This window comes from Phaethon lepturus, unplaced genomic scaffold (genome assembly GCF_000687285.1).
Source record: "Phaethon lepturus isolate BGI_N335 unplaced genomic scaffold, ASM68728v1 scaffold600, whole genome shotgun sequence".
Classification (NCBI taxonomy): Eukaryota; Metazoa; Chordata; class Aves; order Phaethontiformes; family Phaethontidae; genus Phaethon; species Phaethon lepturus.
In genome coordinates this window covers 126,464-145,787 of record NW_010510946.1, presented here as the reverse complement: position 1 = coordinate 145,787, position 19,324 = coordinate 126,464, and the positions used below count along the sequence as shown (strand labels likewise).

Here is a 19,324-nt window from a genome sequence, read left to right as displayed (position 1 = left end):
AGGATCGTTTTCTAGACTTAATACTGTAGATCTTCAGATTACTAGAAGGCTAAAATATTTACAATGCCCATCTAAGCCTTTTGATTTAACTCTCTGTTTATCTCCTTTCATTTTACTTGTATTGGAAAATCATATTCTCCTTTTTTTTTTTTTTAATAAAGAGTACGCTTCCCAACAATTGCCAAAATCCTACCATAAGTTTTCTTTACTGCATATGAAGACTTTACGATCTTCATTAGCATAACATAGGTAATTTTATTCTGCAGGCTTTAAATGAGAATTTTAATTTTCTTCTTCAGTATCTTTTTTAACTCTTTGTAGAATTCTGCCTGTACCGAATTAACCAATTTTAAACAATCTAAACAATTCCTCTATTAAATTGCAGGTGGGAAGACAAGTCCAATGCTTCTGTTATTTTTCTGTGGATTTCAGCAAGAGAAAATGTAGATAGGAGGTACTTTTGAAAATCCAGAAATGCCTCTAAAATTAGAGTTGTGTGCTCTCAAAATTGGGTTTAAACCTTTTAAAGGTTAGCCTGGAAGAATCACTGGGGAGGTAATAATTACTGAAATTGGACAAAACCCCATGAACTGGTGTGTAAATATATGCTGCAGAAATGAACATGAAAAATTTGAGTTTTGTAGAGCACCGAGAAAGAATATGAGCAATTATGAAAAAAACGCAGAGTCACTTTTTTCCCTAGGTAATCAACAAGAAATTCTTGATTCTAGAAGAAATTAGAGTAAATTTGGTAATGGTTAGTCAACAACTGGGGTGTAAATGACAATTTTATTGATTGCATTGGGCATGTTTGGTTATTTGAAGGAGAGGGATTTTGCTCTTGTATAGGGACAGGGACAGGGACAGATTCAGCTTCAGTGAAGTGAAGAGAGGTCTTTTAGTGAGACCTTGATCCGCCCCTTATTCTCCACAAACATGTTGTTTTTCCTGACCTAAAAATGGCAATTAAGGAACAAAATTTGGAATACAATTGATTTGATTTATTGGATGTTTATCAATTAAGTACATATGCATTGCAAACTTCTATGTCAACAAGGGCTATATCAATGGGCTTTGATAGTTACCTTAACATTAGAAAGTATTTTTCTTTCTTTTTAGAGAGAAATACTAATTTTAACAAGGGTCTGTTTGCTAATTGCTTTCAGAAAAAAAAGACTTTAAAAGATAGTCATGTTTTAGGGATCTGGCTTTTATTGATACTCTATCCCAGCATAATATACTATGTCTGTTAAAAAAAGACATGAAATGATTTTGTGTTTAAATTTATTGTCAGCAGTACATCTGTTATGTAAAAATAACCCAGATGAAAATGTAAGACTTGTTACATTTTCACGTCATCTGTATTAACTGAATAAAGCTTAGTGACAATATACACAAATTTGCAGTAGTTGTACGTAAACATTTTGTGCATTAAAAAAGAAATATACATAATTTAAAAAATAAAAATGCATTACACAATTTACAAATTAACATTAACAAAAAAAAGGTAAACATTCCTCAGACAGCTGCTGCCTCATTCTACAAAATAAATATTCAAGTAAATTAAGTTAGGCAAAATAAACTCTTAACTTTGGGTGAGTACAATTTACATAAAGGTAAAAAGACAGATTTCCATTTTGTTCAAGGTATATTTTACAGTGATTTATACATAAAGTTTTTAAATTGGTCTCTTCAGATTGTAATACTGGAAAACAAACTTTATTACATTTGTGCAGGAGAAAGGGAGTTTCAAAATTGATTTTTTTATACCAAATATAAACAAGCTAGTGCAGTTGCACCAAAGCTTCAAAAAGGAACTGCTCCAGGACTCAAAGCAGACACAATAATCTAGAAACTACAGATTTAAAAAGGAAAATACAAACTACCACATCAACAGGAAAATGTCTACTTTGCTATTTTCCAAATGGTTTATTTGATCACTGGAAACGTTACTTTCACAAACTAACAATCTACTGTAGTGGCTGCTTTAGGCACTGGATTTGTAGAAGCACTCTGATTTTTAAAGCAAATTGCCTTTCATTCCAAACTGATAATTTACTTATTATTTATTTCTGTTTCAACGCTAGTTTAATCACCTTTGCAACTTTTAGCTTTACATACAATTTCAGCCCTTCTTATAGCCTAATATTTTTTTCTTGATAATGAGGGAAGCCATTTTGGCTTCAAATTTCCATGCACTTTGTTCATTAAAAAAAAAAATAGAAATGCACTCTAGATTTTAAATGCAGCACTAGTATGATGCAGATGTGCACCAGCAAAATTCACTGACCAGATATAAAATATTACACATACTAAAATACTTGCATGGATTTCAAAGGCCAAATATACTTAAAAAAGCCTCCTATCTCTTTCTTCATTTGTCCATTTTATATAGTGAGAAAAAGGAGATGGCATACCTTTAACTTCAAGTTATTAAATTCTTAGATTTAGGACATAAAAATCTTCAAGGCAAGAACTAGGCAACAGCTCTTGCTAAGACCAGCCGGTATAATAAATAAAGATGACTCATTGTCAATGAAAGAAACCCTGTTCCCTCAATTCCCTGTTGGTCCAATATTATCTGACAACACAGAATCAGACTTTTAAAAGCACAGAAATCATAATTAAGCTTTGTGTCTCCACATGATAGTTACCATTCTTTAAAACTTTGTAACTTTTCCATGTTATTTTTTGTATGCCTGGCAAAGTAGGAATCAGCTAGGTTTTTCTTGTTTTCTACTCAAGAATGCTGAAGTAATTAAACTCATCAAGATTATTTTTTTTCCTATGGATATTTACAAAGCTATGTAAGACTGAAGCCCCCAGTCCCGCAACACGTATATGAACAAACCACTGCTGTGGCAGGGGACCATGGCACTTCACCTATAAAAGCTATAAAACGAGAAATCAAACCTGTACAAAAGGTTGTTACTATTGTTCCTCTCTGCTCATCATTCCCATTTGGGGAGTACTTCCGTAGCGGGAGGAAGGTAATTTTCTTGATGCAGTACCACCACACTGGTAATGTAAGTTAGCTAAGTTAAAGTACGTCCATAATCTCTCTTGAACATTCACAAAGTGCACATGGTTCCAAGCATTATTCTACATGGAACAAAGGTAGGTATTTTTAAGGACTGATGTTACTGATTGATGTCCATGAGAGTCTTGTCATTGATTTCAGTGGATCTGGGCCAGAGTTTGCAAAGCTACAGTTTTATTCAGTGTGCAAAAACTGGTGCTTCTTGAGTACATAGCGTGATGAGTAGGCAGAAATGGTTTAGGTTATAAAAAAGACCTGAGAACCTAATATTGAACTTTATATAACAATTATTTTTGAGAGGTTGCCTGATGAAGTTTTATATTGCTTAGTAGTGGCACAGTCACTTATATGTTCAGGCTACACACAGAAGCCATTTGATGAGAATAACCCTTCTCAGGTCCTGAATCACATCCATAACAGGCATGTAGATACAGTGGCAACTCAATAAGCTTCATGTAGGAAGCATAACACAAAGGCCATAAGCATGGAAGAGGTTAACAGTGAGTTTTTATACTGCCAGAGTTTTTTAAAAAGTCATGAGTATTAAAATAGCAAAACTATTGATCTTATTGTTTACTTGCCAGTACACTTAAGAGTTTGACTGAATAATTAAAAGAGTCTATCCAATTATCCTAATTAGAAAAGGCAAAAGGGCTCTGAGTATTGCACTGTCAGCAACAGTGAAAACACTCTTACTAGCAGAAGGAAAAAAAGCAAAACCAATTTTTTTTTTTAGTTGAACAAACAATCACAATACCTTTTAGACAGTAAGTTTGTCACTTAGGATTACAGGGCAACCACTTTTCTTTTTCTTTTCTTTTTTTTTTCTAACAAAGTTAACAAATATAAAAAATCTAGTCATAAACAGCCTTCAAAGTACAATTAGAAACCAGCGGGACAATCTATACCAGTATAGGTAGATGGGGCAAGAAACTAGACACTTGTATTACTGCCATGATATAGACTACAAATGGCCGCTGTGATGAGGAACGGTGTGTACAGTGCACATCGTAAGCCGATCCATCCAGCTGCAGTCCAAACCGAACGCCACTCTCTTCAGGATTCCAGACCTGTCTACTTGACACTCCTTGCACAAGATACATCATCATCCTTTCTGAAAAGAGGCAGTTTCTATGGCAATACTAGTTAAGTGCATATCATGCTGCACTAATATAGTGCAAAAATTTGCCTTACACTTAGCAAAAAATATGCAGGCAACAGTTTGAATTAGAGAAAGTAGAAACAGATTGTAACATTTACAACGAGTATTCTTTTTCCAGACAGAAATCGCTAGAAAATACTGAATCTGAGAATGCCTCCTTTCTGGATGTACATGTGAGGCCTTTATACTTCGGAGTGATAACAGGACAGAATTTTGCAAGTGAGTCATTGCCCTCTGAAATGCAGGTTAACACAAGTTACTATCACCTGGCAAACTGTTGAACTTGCTCAGTGGGTTAATCCCAGTTAGAAGTTAATATTGTACTAAGCACTAAAATGCTCTTTAACAAGTATATAATCTGATAGAGTAATACATATGGCTCAACTGAGTATATACGTTATGCTTGAATGTAAAGAGTCATAGACAGCTTGGTACAAACTCTTCATGCGTACTGATTATACTTCGTTAATGTTGCAGGGGCTTCCAACTGTTAATACTATGTCAGCTACAGTACTCTGGAGACAGAAGTGGTGCTTATAGTTTGTAAGATTGAGGAAAGACCACAAATCTCCAACTGCAATGTCTGTTAATGTGATTCTGCCAGATTTCTCAGTGCTGATGGTCTAAAGTAAAGCAATAATACCTTCAATATCCGTAGGCATTATGAAATCCATCCTTCTTTATCTATGATGCAGTTACAAAAAAGAAAAAGTCAAAACACTTAATCCACTCCATAGAAAATCCCTGTGGCTTTGGATACCTTCTGATTTCAATGCATTAATTTAGACTCCATTTATCACCGTGAGAAGTTATATTTTACATATCTGCGTCACCATCATAAGCCAAGGTTAAAGGTTTCAGTCGGTTGTTCTGCCTTCTCTGGGGCTTCTTTGGCTTTTTGCTGAAACAATAAGATAGTTTGTAAATAGAACAAGAAACTAATAACATGGCAAAGATGGATTTCAGTCTTAAATGAAAGATGAGAGTATTTGATTGTTCATTTGTAAAAGCTATAAGCCTAAAACCTTCACTTGGATGAGTAATTATCTCTATCAATCCAAAGCAACATCTAAATCAAAGCTTAGTTGTTCAGAAACAGGCTGTTATGGTGCTGATGTGACTTGATGAAATCCTTGGCAGGTAATACTGCAAGATCAGTCACTTTTCAGAAGAACCCAGAGCCTGCAAGTGCAATATTTGGTCATGTATCAAAGACGCAATCAAGTTCTTTTAAACCATATGGCTCAAATCTTAACCTCCCTTGACACATCAAAGATTTCCCAAAGAAGGTTCCATCTTTTGATTAGTTTTGTCTTATTATACTTGCTGTAATTACTACAGTTAATTCTAAATGTTGTAATCAAAGGAGTCATAAATAGCAGGGATATGGTTGTTAGCCCTAACCATTCCTTGTCTAGCCTCGAATTAGATTTTAATCCAGCAGTATTTCCAATCCATTTGATATGGTTTTAAAAAATTACCAATCCAAAGGAAAATGCATGTTTATGCATGCTTTGGTATTTGTCTTCTTTTAGAGTCTAATATAAGCATTTATTTAAATTGGGCCTGTGCATCCTTTGTCTCGTCCAAAATCTTATCTCAGCTATGTCACTTAGGCTGCCCAAATCTAAACCTTTGTTACCAAACCAGTTGTTACAGTGGCCTTCAATGGCCATAGTTTCCAGTCTGAAGAATCTGCAGTGGAGTTGTATGGTAATGGATTTTCTTTTCCTCAAAAAAGAAAAGATTTTTTCCTTGTTTAGATAGAACTGAGATTCTGGAGAAGGTTTACTAAAAACTAAACAATTCCAGAAGCCCTCCAAATGCTTACTAATGAAATACAGCCAACAGCCTGATGGGTACGACCACACTTCCCTCACTTCCACCTCCACAGTCATTTGGATCACAAATTCCAAACAGGACCCAGAAAACTTCAAAGGAGAGCATTCTCAAAGGTGACGACTTCTTGAAAAAAATTTTTGCTTTCACATGCACTAAGGTTTTTCAAGAAAATATTTTTTCATGTATGGAAAACATATTAGAAAATTTTCAGACTTTTTGGTTGTGTATCTCTATATCCTGCCAAATATCAAATCTGACTTACCTGATTACTAAATTTCCTTCTTGCTATTTCTCCCTGTGTTTTGTCATACAGACACAATGAAATTATCATGGACACAGTACATTCTTAAAAGAGATAAACTGAGCAAAAATAAACTATACACTAAGCTACCCCATATTTGTAAGAAGTTCTTCTAACCTCAGGAAAGCATCTACATCATCTAGACTACAATCAGAGTCCACTAACCCGAGCTTGGACAAAAGGACATGGAAAATTAAACACTGCAGTTCACAGAAGTGTCTGCAGTTTCTACAGTGGCATATGTAAACACTTGCATTACAGTCTGTGTGGGACGGCTTCTTTGTAAATAATTAAAGAACTCACCAGGCTAGATAGATCATAGAAACAATAAAGATGAGTAAAACAAATGCACCAGCAGCTACACCATAAACCCAGGTCTTCAGCCTCCCATCTAAAAGGAATGAATGTTAGTCAGTAGTGTTTGAGTTAGTCTTGTTGAATTATTAGTTGTGATATAGTATATAAATACTGTTATAATCTGAAATAAATGTCTTTACTAGCAATTACAGCTTAATAACAGTAACTACTATTAAACGACTGAGCAATAGCTTCTCTGTGCACTTGTGCTTTGCTTTTCAGATGAAATCTGGATAATCTGAATGGAGCCGAGAAGTGGGGCTAAGGCAGCAAGTGAGACCCCCAGAAAGCAGCCCCTGGTAGCAGAGCATCCTTCAGCGTGATCGCAGGGCAGCGGGTCAGCCTGCAACTCATTTATGCTGTTAGAATCACTTTCCATTCTAGCTCTGGTAAATCAATATGCCTGTTATTGTCATTCCTGTTGCTATTTAATTTTATATTTCTAAATACCTTTAGCATGTTTTACCTCATTTATACCTTAACTGCACATACACAACTTTCATTACTGCATAAAGTAATAATTTTTCAATTTCTTCCCCTACCAAATGCGAGTTTTGTTGTTATAAAACAACCTTCCCTCACAGAACAAGCAAAAATACACCAAAAAGACAACGCATGCTCATAAATAGAACAACTGTCTGTTGTTAGTAAGGACTGTACCTATGTACAGCTTGTGCAGTCTGTATTTTGGACATGATGTCCCTGCAGGCTGAAGTATACATCCCACTCTCCTACTTGCCTTGATCCTAGATGCACTCACTTATCCCAGGAAAATGAGGGAAGAACAGGTGTGACTGCCTGTGGGGTTTTGCTCTGACCCCCAAATGAGTATGTCACAACCCCAGGTCAGTGCATGTTGTTTGACTCACTACTTTTATCTGACTAATTTTGCAAATTTCTAAATGGCTTTTTGAAAACATTCTTTTATAGGAGGTTAGCTAGCCTTGCTGCACCTCCTTGACAATTAAAAGTCCACAAAAAAGCTGAATTATTTCATTTACAAAGGGCAAGTTTTTTGTTTCATGAAGTTGTGTGAATTTTCAATGTAAGAAAACACAACTAAAATTTTTCTGACCAAATATTTGTTGCTTCCCAATGCCTCTGTAGAACAAAAAGGCATTATCAATGCAGTTGATGTTTCTACAATGTACTAAAACTAAAAATTAGTCAAACTGACTTTGCTCAGATTCACAGCAGCCCTCTCTATTGCTGCACAGTTAAGTTCAGGCTTTCTGTTCTCTAGTGATACAAAGTCTTGCAGTCATGTGGACAACTTGTTTAGGACTAATTAATATAAAAGCATTTTAGCTTCATTACATTAATCATCTTAATGAAACATTATAACTGATATAACTGAAATAACTAATCTATTAAAGATGGATTGAACAGTATATTTGACCTGACACATCCAATGACACCATAATACGAATGAGAGGAATTCAGACTTCAGTACTGTTAAATATGTTAATGTCTTCTCCCTTGACTTGTTTCCATCAGTAAATGTAAGGAGTTTCAGGTTGTTTGGGGTTTTCTTGTTTTAAAATAGTATTATCTTCTTGAAAAAAAGACTGGCATTACCTTGTGTATGGTTTTATTTAATTTTGTCAAAGCAGGGAACTCTGTTAATGAGGTCATTCATATTATGCAACTACAGGCATCTAACTCAGACTCTCCGAATTCCCTTGGACAGATTATTTCTACGTATATAAGGGAATTGGTATATGAAACTCATCTGTTTTGGGTAATACATCAGCACAGACACCTGAAGAAGATAGTTTAAATGCCCTCCTTTCTGGAACTGCAATATGATTTGTTGGAAGACAGTGAAAGTACTATTTTATATCTAGACTTCAAAACCGTGAGGAAAGGAATAATCATGCTAGAGTAAATCAAACCCTTTACAATAGTTACCCAATCCTTGAATTAAAACAATCAAGCATAAATCTCATCTGAAGCGCAAAATGTTCGCTTTCTTCCACCTTTACTCATACCTTCACTGAATAAAGTATTAGTTCTACTGAATACTGCTGCTTTTATCTGAGCTGAGCTATGTTTCCTTCCTAACTTGAATTACTGGAAAATTGGTAAGTTTTCATTAAATCTCTCAACTATTCCTTGCTCCAAAAACTATGCCCGAGCTCACACGAGCATCCACATTCCTAAATAGTTGAAGGCGACTGTCTGACATTTGCTTATTGTCAGCACTCTGGCTGCTACACAACCCACATTCTGGCATTTTCAGGTGGAGGTAGCTACAATGAGTTAAAGATAACATATTTGGTAAGATGCTATTTTTTAAAGGAGGACCAGAAAAGCTTAATTTTATTTTTTTATTGTGGATTAAAGTATTAACTAATTGGAGCAAAGGCCATTTTATTGCGGGTATCAAATATAGTATCACAGTACAAATAACAGTAAATACTAGTAGGACTAATGGGCTCTAACATAAGTATTCCTAACCCAAACATGATTTAATCTGCTTATTAGAAGTATCGCTGTAGTTCTCAATTTGCAGAATTTTACGGATTATGCATGTAAAGATAGTTTTCAATTTTCAGATTAAAAACATTCATAAAAGCTTTAGAAAGAAGTGAACACTCTAAGACAAAAGTGTATTAGAATATTTAGACCTACGTGATTTAAAAGACACTTAAGAAGATAACCAATTGTTCTCAATATAATTAATAGTTTGGACTAACATCAAATCTCTTTATGTAAAGGCAATTTGTTACTTAAAGTTTTATTTATCTCAATGCTTAGTACCAGGAAATATCTACTGAAATCTGATTACATGATGGACTTTATAAAGTATTTTTGATGGGATAACTGTCTTATATTTCTTGCCACTCTTGCACATAGGTCCTTGCTCAGCTCTAATGACCATGGTCCATGACAAAAGCAAATATTTCCCGTAAAGACTTAGAGCATGTCTATGCTAAATACCAATAATATGGTTAGATATTGTCTAACATGAATTAGTTTACATATGGATATGGCAGGAAAACATTAGCATATCTATACTGGTTGTTTTCCTATAATTTACGCTATGGTTGCAAATTTTAAGCAGCCCTTACCCTCTGCAGTGTTCAGTGCTACCTTTTCACTCCTCTATCAGCAGCATTATTGCTGGAGACAGCATTATCTAATACCCTGGCTTGCAACTTCGCAGCCACCTCCCTTCTAAAGGTAGAAGGGATTAAAAGGAAACCTTCTGCAATACAAGATTTCCTTAAATCTACTGATAGAGTAGCTGAGAAGGCTAGGGGTTTGCTTAATTCTCTTCCATTGTTTTCAGTCAGGGCAGATGCCTCTTCTGAAATGAACACTTAAGGGCTTTTCTTTTCTTCCTTGGCATCACAAGAATGTGAATGCCAGACCCTGCAGCAGTACTTAGCATTAAGAACTGCTCATTGCATGACTTCACCTGGCCCAAAAGGCTGTAGAAACCAGGTCCTTCCTCGTCCTGACTGGTTACTGGAGGGCTGGGTAGGGTTCACAGCTCGACTGGTTTTCACATCTCCCTTTTTGTCCTCCATGGTGGGGATCACCACCACTGGGATGAGAGTGCACTGTTCAAGTGTGCCATCGGAGGACATAACTTCAGTGTATCCGTCTTCACAACTGCATGTTCTAGTCTGTAGGGAACAAGTGTTTTACACTGTGTAGCAGAAAGACACAGTTTTCTGTGAGCCATAAAGCATAAAAACATGGATGACTGGAAGAGAAGACTGTTTCGATGAGTGCTAGCCTGTAGAGTACCTCTTCATTTATTTTTATGCAGGTTTGTACCAATTCAACAGAGATTATTCAACATTTCATTGAAAGGTAGAAAATGGTCTGAGGTTAATTTTAACGAATTAATGATTAGCAAAAACTCTGAAAATACTTTTTGTTGGCATAATCTTTGTCATGCAGAGAGATGTGTGGGAAGCCCTCACAGGGGTGTTTTACGCTCCAATGCAGTAGCACATACCTCACTGCAGTAAGCGTGGGGTTGACTGCACGGTGGATTACATGACCTGTCAGCATCTGGTTGGTGCATCACTAAACAGCCCCCTGTAGGACAGAAAATCATATTTTGACATGGTAATACCTCACCACTGATGAAATTACTGATGTCATTACTTGCTACAATATGTCATGGACTACAATTTTATTGCTATTTTGAATTTAAGAGTCCTTCTCTTATTCCAAGGTGAAGGATAATTAGTATCAAGTATTTTCTTGATAGAGTAAGGATAGAGCACGTGTATTTGCATTCATGTACATTTTAGAGAACTAATATTTGGCAATTGAACCTTTTGTTTTTTCCTTTGTTCCTTTGGTGGATGGCTCAAAAAAAAAACAGTTGAAATGTTTTGTTGTGCTTGAGGGAACAGTTTTTGGTTCTCTAGGGCACTCCTCATGACTTACATATTAAAACTGCGGCCACAAAGAAAATAAAAGCATATTTTTGATTTGTATCTTTGCCTGTTAAACTGAAAACAAACTACTCATCCTGTTTGTGAATAGATACCTGTTTTCTGCTGCTCCTCAGTAGTTACTTTTACACATGCTATAGTTTTGGCTGTTGTGAAGCCACACTTCATGCTAGTCTAAGACAGATTTTTCAAAAGGAAAGAAGTATTATCAGTAAAACATGTACTGAATGCTACGATACTGATGATATAGTGGGTTTCAGTCTTTTTCCTTTTTATACAGTCCTAGTTCTCATTTCTACAGCTTTACGTACAGTGCAGTTATTGTTATGGACCAATACACATCAGGCTTTCACTATCATTTCAGCCAGAATGACTTAAAAATACATTTAGAATCAGTCTGAATTTACCTGGGTTTCCTTCTAGCTTACAGAAGAGGCATATGCATCACGTGGTTTAAAATTTATACTGCTACAGGATGACTTATCTTGCATCTCCTAAATTAACAACATTTTTATACTGGTGTGATATGATGATGAAATCCTGATAGCTGAGGTTGGTCATGACCATAGCAGATGCAGTTAGATGTGGTTACTTAGATCCAAGTGTTAACAGGATGGCTGATGAGAACAAAGAAAACCCTGCTGACTATCATAAACTTTCCCCACCCCCAGAAAGGAAAACCATACATCCTAGCATACAAATCACATGCCTGTGGGAATCTATGTAATAAAATATCAGTCATCCAAGGAAGCTGCAGAAGGAAAGAGTTGCTTCGTCGCCCATGGGAAACAACACCTTCAAGTAAAAAAGAACTATTCAGCACAATGACATTATGCAAGTAAGTGAATAAATAACAGGACTCATAATACAAGTTGGATAATTCTGAATTCATATACACTATGTTAGAGTCAAATGTAGAGCAATACAGCAGCAAAGAAACACAGCAATCAGAGATGTGGGTTGATTCTAGATCGAAACAGGTAATCTCCATTTAAATAAATCGTGTATGTGCATCTATCAGTTTGAGCTCTTAAACACTGTAGTTTATACAAACTACTTTAAAAAAAACATTCAGATGTAAGTTACAATCTGGTTTATGACCATATACTTCATGCAGAGAAGTTCTCATGGAATGTTATAATTAAGTGCTTTGTTTGAAAACTATCAGGAACATACAAAAAATATAGTTTTGCACTGCATGGAAACTGGTGATTATATTGTCTGGAATTTTCCACTAGTCTTAATTTCAAATCAGAATGTCACCACAGCTTTAAAACCATGCACAAACAAACTGTGAAAAAGAAATACAATATAGGTCCGAGGTTACTCTGCCTAGGAGGTCCCATAATGAAAAATATGCCAGCGACACATATTCATGCAATTGTCTTTCCTGGAATTTATCACATGGCTCTATTCAGTCACATCAGAACAAACTATTATTTTTATATGACTGACTGTGATTCATGAATATATGCTGATTTTAACATCTTAGAACCATAAGAGCCAAGATGTTATTTATTTTGCAATCCTGTAGGTCCTTTAATAGATAATATCATATATTAATCTCAATAAGAATTCTTACTTAGAGTTTTACTTACCATACAAGCATCTTAGCGAGGCAGGAAGCAATCAAGGTGCATAAACAATGCCCCATTGCATTCATTGTGAAGATGATGCGTTTTAATATTCTTATAGCACAAGGTGACACTCGCAAATGAGACTTTGGGCTATTAAGTATTATTTCTACTGTTACAACAGACAGTGGTGGTGGATTCCACCATCAAGAAGTATTGTGTTGGCAGTCCATGAATTAGAGCTCCCCTCCTGCTAGCGGCTGGCATTGAGGATGTGATTACAATCCCTGGAATTCTTTTACTATCATCTCGGCTGATATAAAAATTATTTATATAAAATAAGCATAACTGTTAGCTTAAATGAATCCCTAATTCTGACAAATAAATTCATATAAATAGATTTATATGAAGATTTGCTTGAATTCAGAGACCTCAGTCATTCTTAATTCGTGGTGTTTTGTGCTTTGGTTTGCACAAAAATTAACTACATTCTATAGCTCTCTACTGAAGTATCCTGCTGTAGGTTTAAGTCATTGGAGAAATAAACTTAGATTAGCACGTTTATTAAAATTTTATACTTTGTAATTTTAAGGAGATATATGATATATGTATGATATTATCAAGCTTTGCATCTCTCTCTGCCTCTGTATAGGCAGTAAAATGAGCTTTAACACATAATATTTCTATTTGTTGTAGGGCTTGAAATCTGAAACCCTAAATATAAAAGTGTAAAGAATGTCTATGGTAAAAAAATATACAACGTAAAACATTCCAGGTCAGAAGACAAAATTTATATTTACTTTTAGCATTACGTGCTGCAGATTTCTGGAAAAGAAATTACATCTTTAGTATGCAAAAACAAGATGATTCACACCACCACCACATTGATTCATATATCAGGAACAAGTGTTTTCAGCAGCTTCTTAAAAAAAAAAAAAATTCCCTTTGTTGGGAAAAGACATTATCCACCTGTTTTCCAGGCTTATGTGTGTATATAGAAAGAGTAGTTACCTGTGACGTTTAAACCATCTGACCTTTGACACCACACAGTTCGAGAAGATCCCTTCCATGGGCTAGCCATCCACTTGTATTCATAGCACTGGCCATCTACACAGAGAACATTCACTTTTAAGAAATTTGATGACAAGATTTTAGGCTACCACTGGTGGCAGCCACATTCATCAGTAGACCACACGCATTATGTTTAATGGCTTTTATGGCTAAGTAGGCTCCTTCCTCCTTCACCGAGCAACTTAGAAGGGTGCGCTGCACACATGGAGGCCCCAAGGTCTCCTGCACGTATTGGATACATACAGAATAGACCAGATGTGTCCCTGACACTAACTATAATGATTGTACACACAGCTCGTGGAGTAAGCCTAACGTGGTTAATGGGCAAAGCAGACATTTCCAATAACCTCATAATGGTTGTGGCCCATCTGTTGCACAAAACTCATTTAGGAGTCAGGTTCCTTTCCTTGTAATGCTGAGCTTCAGTCAATACTCCAGTGCTTGTTGAAGCGACTTGGGCTGCATTTGGCTTCATGTCTCAGCTCTGTTGTACATCTCTCATATGGCCTGGGATAAATCATTCTGCACCTTAGCTCCCTTATAAATATAAAATTCCTTTTTGTCTGATCTGTCTGGCATCTGAATGGACAAGAAATGTCTGTACAGGAAATTATTTTTCTTAGATACTTTGTCCAGTACTGGCAGTAAGCATGACTGAGACTTTTTAAAGTCACTGTCATGCAATTAACAACCATTCAAAGGGTAGAGAGAAATCTAAATTTGGTTATGTATCAAAAATTAAAGATTTCTTTTTATTGCTGTTATCAAGCAGATAAGGCAACTATTTTTCCCCATATCATAAAAAGAACTATCACTACTTAAAAAGGATCATCAATTCTCCAAAGATTGTGTTTAAAGTGGTAATACATGATAGTTAGCTTTTGAAAGTTTTTCTGTTTACAACTGATGTCTGGAAAACAAAAATTTAAGTGCATTTCCAAGTCTATCAAATCCATATTTGCCTAAACTTGATACCTTGAACAGAAAGAAAACAAAACTATTGTTGTTCTGTATTTTTTTCTTACAAGAAGTGGCCGTATATGTATTTTGGTGCTTACCATTGCATGGTCGTGTTTCCAAAGCCTGTTCTGGACAGAGATGTTGATTCTCTAACTCCTGTATGATCACTGCCCGAGACCGGACTTGTATCCCTCCAAAGCCAAGATCCTCACCATTAACACAGGTTAGCTGACAAAGGCTCCATTCTGACCACTCTCTCAAGTAACAGTCCCCTGTCAAATAGCAATTTTGTAAAATGAATGATGATCATATGTGAAGAGTTTTTCGCACTGAATATGGCTTAGAAAAAAAATGTCCAAATCTGGTTTATTAATTTTCCCTCTTTATATTTCCTTTCATTCCTGTTTTTAAACATGACATATTTAAGAGAAGATAATATTTTGACAGTCTGAATATCTGTGCAGCAGCAAACAGTAATAAAAATTTTATACAAAAGCCTATTTTTTCTAAAGCAGGGTGTTTTCCTGTAGCATTCCCATAAAATCACTCTCATTTTGAATTTCTGAGTAACGTCCCACCCAATGTTTGGATTTTTGTAAATTTTAGCCTATTGTGTACTGTATGCCTTACGCTAAATTCATATATATTGTCCACAATTCTTCTTTGATCTTAGAAAGAGAAAACGTTGTCTAGTCTTAAAAAAATTAATTATTGCTTATCCTGATGCAGAATTTCTCTAAACAGTGGAAACAACTGCTGGAACATTCTTTGCAAGAAAGGGAAATGGGAAGGTGATTAAAATGTCTGTTCTGGCTATTTTATGTTAGGATAATAGAGATTTGTAGAATGTTATAGTGTAAAACTGAAAAATAAAATTATACTAATGACACTAATTAGCATGATTGGCTAAAGAACATTTAAGGAAGATCTGAGGCACAACACAAAGAGACCATTTTGTTAAAACTACAGTAGAAAATAGGACTAGACTATGCACAGACTCATAAACAAACCTCTTAGTTCTCATTATTTCAGTGAAAGAGCTATTAAAAATTCATGCTACCTTGCATTATACTGATGATAGATATAATCAGTACCGTGTTGACCAGATGCCTGATTAATGAAGGAATTTTATTTGCCAATGTTAGGAAAGCATGCGAAGAAATGAATAATTGAAGAACTGATGTATACGTAATAGGAAAACAAGTAGTGATTTTTGGAAACATTAGTTGGAGCATATCATTAGCACATCCCCACAGGGCAGTTATTCTTGCTGGCTAAATGCGAGATTGTTGAAGAACGGGTTCCTGCTCAGCAAAATTTTAAAAGCGAGCAGTAAGCAGCTATATTTTTTAATATATATTTGACTAACAAGAAAACATAACTACAAGTTTTTTATTCTTCCAATTTAATAAGTACAAATATGTGAAAATCATGCAATTGGAATGCTGTGCATAAACCAGCAATGGAAGCCTCTCTGTTTTTGATTATTTTCTATTTATTGAGGTAACTTTACCTTCAGTCCAATCTGAAATAAACTGGAAGAAAAATTCTGATAAAGAGGAGATTTGCAAGAGAACAAAACCAAAGTACTGGTTTGGAATGACAGCTACATTAGAACTAAAGGAGGTAATCACTACTTCTAAAGACACATCACTAATGACTCTACTGAACAAAAGCAATACACTCCAAATTCTACAAATAAGTGTTTGAAATTAAGTAAGTGGAGCAGTTTTACTGGGAATTAAACAGCTGTTATAGGCTCTTAATCCTTCTCAGTATGAGGGTCAGGGACCTGATCATTTATAACATCTCCTTTGGATTCAGTCTACAAGGGCAATGATAGTGCATGTCACATCCAGCAAATTTAAACAGCTAGAAACACTCCATTTTCTCAGAGATCAAAATATTGGTTTCATTTGGAATAGCCCACTGCAAATAAAAAAATAAGACTCCCTAGCTTAGCTTCCTTAGACACCGGTAAAAAGCATTAAGTTCTTAGCCACTGTTAAAAGTATTAATAAAGCTTTTAGGTGATCTAAGCACTTAAAGTAAATATTTAGCTGTAAACCAACACTCCTTAGAGTTGAACACAGGTTTTATTTTAAAAGATTTTGGGAAAAAGTATATTCTTATTAGGTAAAATCTGTGACTGAGACATGTCTTTTATAAAATTTAAAACCTGGTATTTTTTCTAATTGATCTATTGTCATGAAGCCACTAACAGAAAGTAACTCCGATAGTCATTTGATGAATGAATCCAATCAGTAAAGCATGTGAAAAAGATTTAATTGCCTGTGGCTAATGCTAGGCACTGATAACTGTAATGATACCAAACTAATGCAATATTTGTTTGAATAGCTTCGTTACCTGGACACGGGACAGTGCAGGTTTCCTCAAGTATCATCTTCTTATTACCATCTATAATAGGCTCTATTTCTCCACAGAATTCCTCATCTACTACTTTGCCAGTATCTTCAATGGATCCGTCAAAAACCACACAGGAAACGTTCCTCACTCGTGTTCCCTCTCCACATTGAGCATCCTGGGGAAGGAGGACATACATGGATGCTGGACAGAAGAAAGTGCCAGAAGACTAGATCTGAGCTACATGTCACTCTGCCTCCTATTATTTCTTGCTTAACTACTTATTCATTCCAGTGCGGGGGGAAGACTTTGTTCTTTACTTCCGAAACAAACAACCAACCAAAATCTCTGCTGGCTGCTAACACTGTTTCTTAAAGTATGGAGCTAATTATACTTTTGAATTGCAACCACAGCAGTATCTCAAGTGGAGATCTCTTCTAGGATGCCAATCTATTTCCACAGATATTCTTTTACAATAGAAGGATTTCAATTATTAACAAAGATGCTGCTTGGGTACCAAAGTTTACATTTATACTTTGAATATCTGTAGCACATTGTTATATCTGTTGACAAATATGAACTCTAAGAAAAATTCTTTAGTTTTTGTATAAGAGAGGTGGAACCAAATTGTTTACAGTGTTATGAAGCAGGTGTCTGAGCATATCACAAATATGCCTAGATACACAAGCTCCGTAACTTCAAAGTCCCATATAGCTTTTACCTCTACTTTGCATGCAGACCATTGACCATATTGCCATCGATAACAAGGTTTTACTGGACAGGGTTTGAACTGCTCCATCTGAGAGGGACAAGGCCTCCCATCACCCTGAAATGGCTGATTTATGGTCCTCCTTCTGATCATTTTTCCTGTAAATGAGAAACAGCAATATAACTAACAACAAAGTGGTTAGACTGATTTATTCCTCAAGATGGTTCTATTTTGGTGAAAAGCATTGTGTTTGAATAAAGTAATTTTTTCCACATTTAACAAATTGGATTGCAAAGCAGGCCTGTTGGCTGTTAGAAAATGTAAATCCATATAACAGACAAGTCAGACGTTTTATATTCTATCATTTGTTTGTACTGCAAGAAGTGCAGGAGGATGTTTGATTAGGATTTGAGCAAACAAAAGTAGTAATTTCCTAGTTCAGAAGTATGGGCAAAAATACTCCTTCTGAATGTGACAATGTGTCTGTGGTACTTCAGTGGAGATTCCAGCTCCTCATCTGGAGTTTGCTGCTAGAAGAAACCAACGTGTTCTGTTCTTCCCTCAGTTAATACAGAATCATGTGTCCCATGATGATTGTCTGATTCCCTAACCAGGAACAGCTTGCCACTTTCCCTCGCTGTCCGTCTGCACAACGTGACATGCAGATTTTGCAGGAGATGAAGGATTCTTCTCTCAGGCCCGAAGAAAATTAAAATACAATAGGCTTATCCAACATTAATCTTCTCTTCAACCATGAAGAGAAGATTCACGCTACCCAGCATCACTGAGATACAGGTTCTATTTCAAATACTTATACAAACAGAAAGAGGAAGACATTTGTAACCTTTCGGCAACTCTTGCTTCCTTCATCTTGCAGTGGACATTAGACCATTATGCTTCATTACAGACAGGCCATGTCATATAACCAATATAATTTTTGTGTGCCAGAAGTAGTGGTAAAGTAGCTGCTCTAGGCTTGGCACCTCACAAACATTTCCACAAAATCAACACAGCTGTAGTATTTTAATCTATGTATAGATATATATACATGAACCAAGTCTGAAATAAGATCTATGTATTTAAATTTTTATACTGAGGCATACAATAAACTAAGGCATTACACAGATTTACCTACATAAAAGCTGGTATTAGCTGGCCAAAACAATTCATCGTTAATTCCACATTTCAATTCTGATGCATTTGGAATTGAACAACCTAATGATCATGACTCAAATCTTTTGCTGCGAGCAGGCTACACCAGTCTCCCAGCCAGCTGTGTTTACTGCAGCTAGCTAGAAAGATGTTTACCAACTGGAGCCTCATCTTTCCTGGGTTCACAGCTGCTCCAGCTGAGATGTTACAGGAGAAAACAAGACTTTCTTGAAAACTACTGGAGAAAAAAAAACCAAAAAACCGCAATGAGCAGAATTCTTCCATACAAAATTCTTCTTCAACTTTATGGGTATTTGCATGGGTGTGCAGCTGTGATTCAGCTTTGTGGCTGCTGGGTTTATCAGATGTTT

At 35.7% G+C, this 19,324-nt stretch overlaps 1 protein-coding gene across 1 annotated transcript in view; it reads right to left on the bottom strand.

Annotated features, from left to right (window-relative positions):
* Positions 1-4,562: 4,562 nt before the first annotated feature.
* The window catches only part of THSD7A (thrombospondin, type I, domain containing 7A), a gene marked incomplete at its 5' end in the record, with an annotated part of 127,485 nt that continues 112,723 nt past the window's right edge, over positions 4,563-19,324 (bottom strand). Inside the window, 8 exons of the mRNA XM_010282175.1 lie at positions 4,563-5,103; positions 6,649-6,736; positions 10,127-10,337; positions 10,676-10,758; positions 13,709-13,804; positions 14,827-15,000; positions 17,096-17,270; positions 17,814-17,959. Coding sequence (XP_010280477.1) covers positions 5,019-5,103; positions 6,649-6,736; positions 10,127-10,337; positions 10,676-10,758; positions 13,709-13,804; positions 14,827-15,000; positions 17,096-17,270; positions 17,814-17,959 — 1,058 coding nt within the window. The remainder of the gene's footprint in view (positions 5,104-6,648; positions 6,737-10,126; positions 10,338-10,675; positions 10,759-13,708; positions 13,805-14,826; positions 15,001-17,095; positions 17,271-17,813; positions 17,960-19,324) is intronic.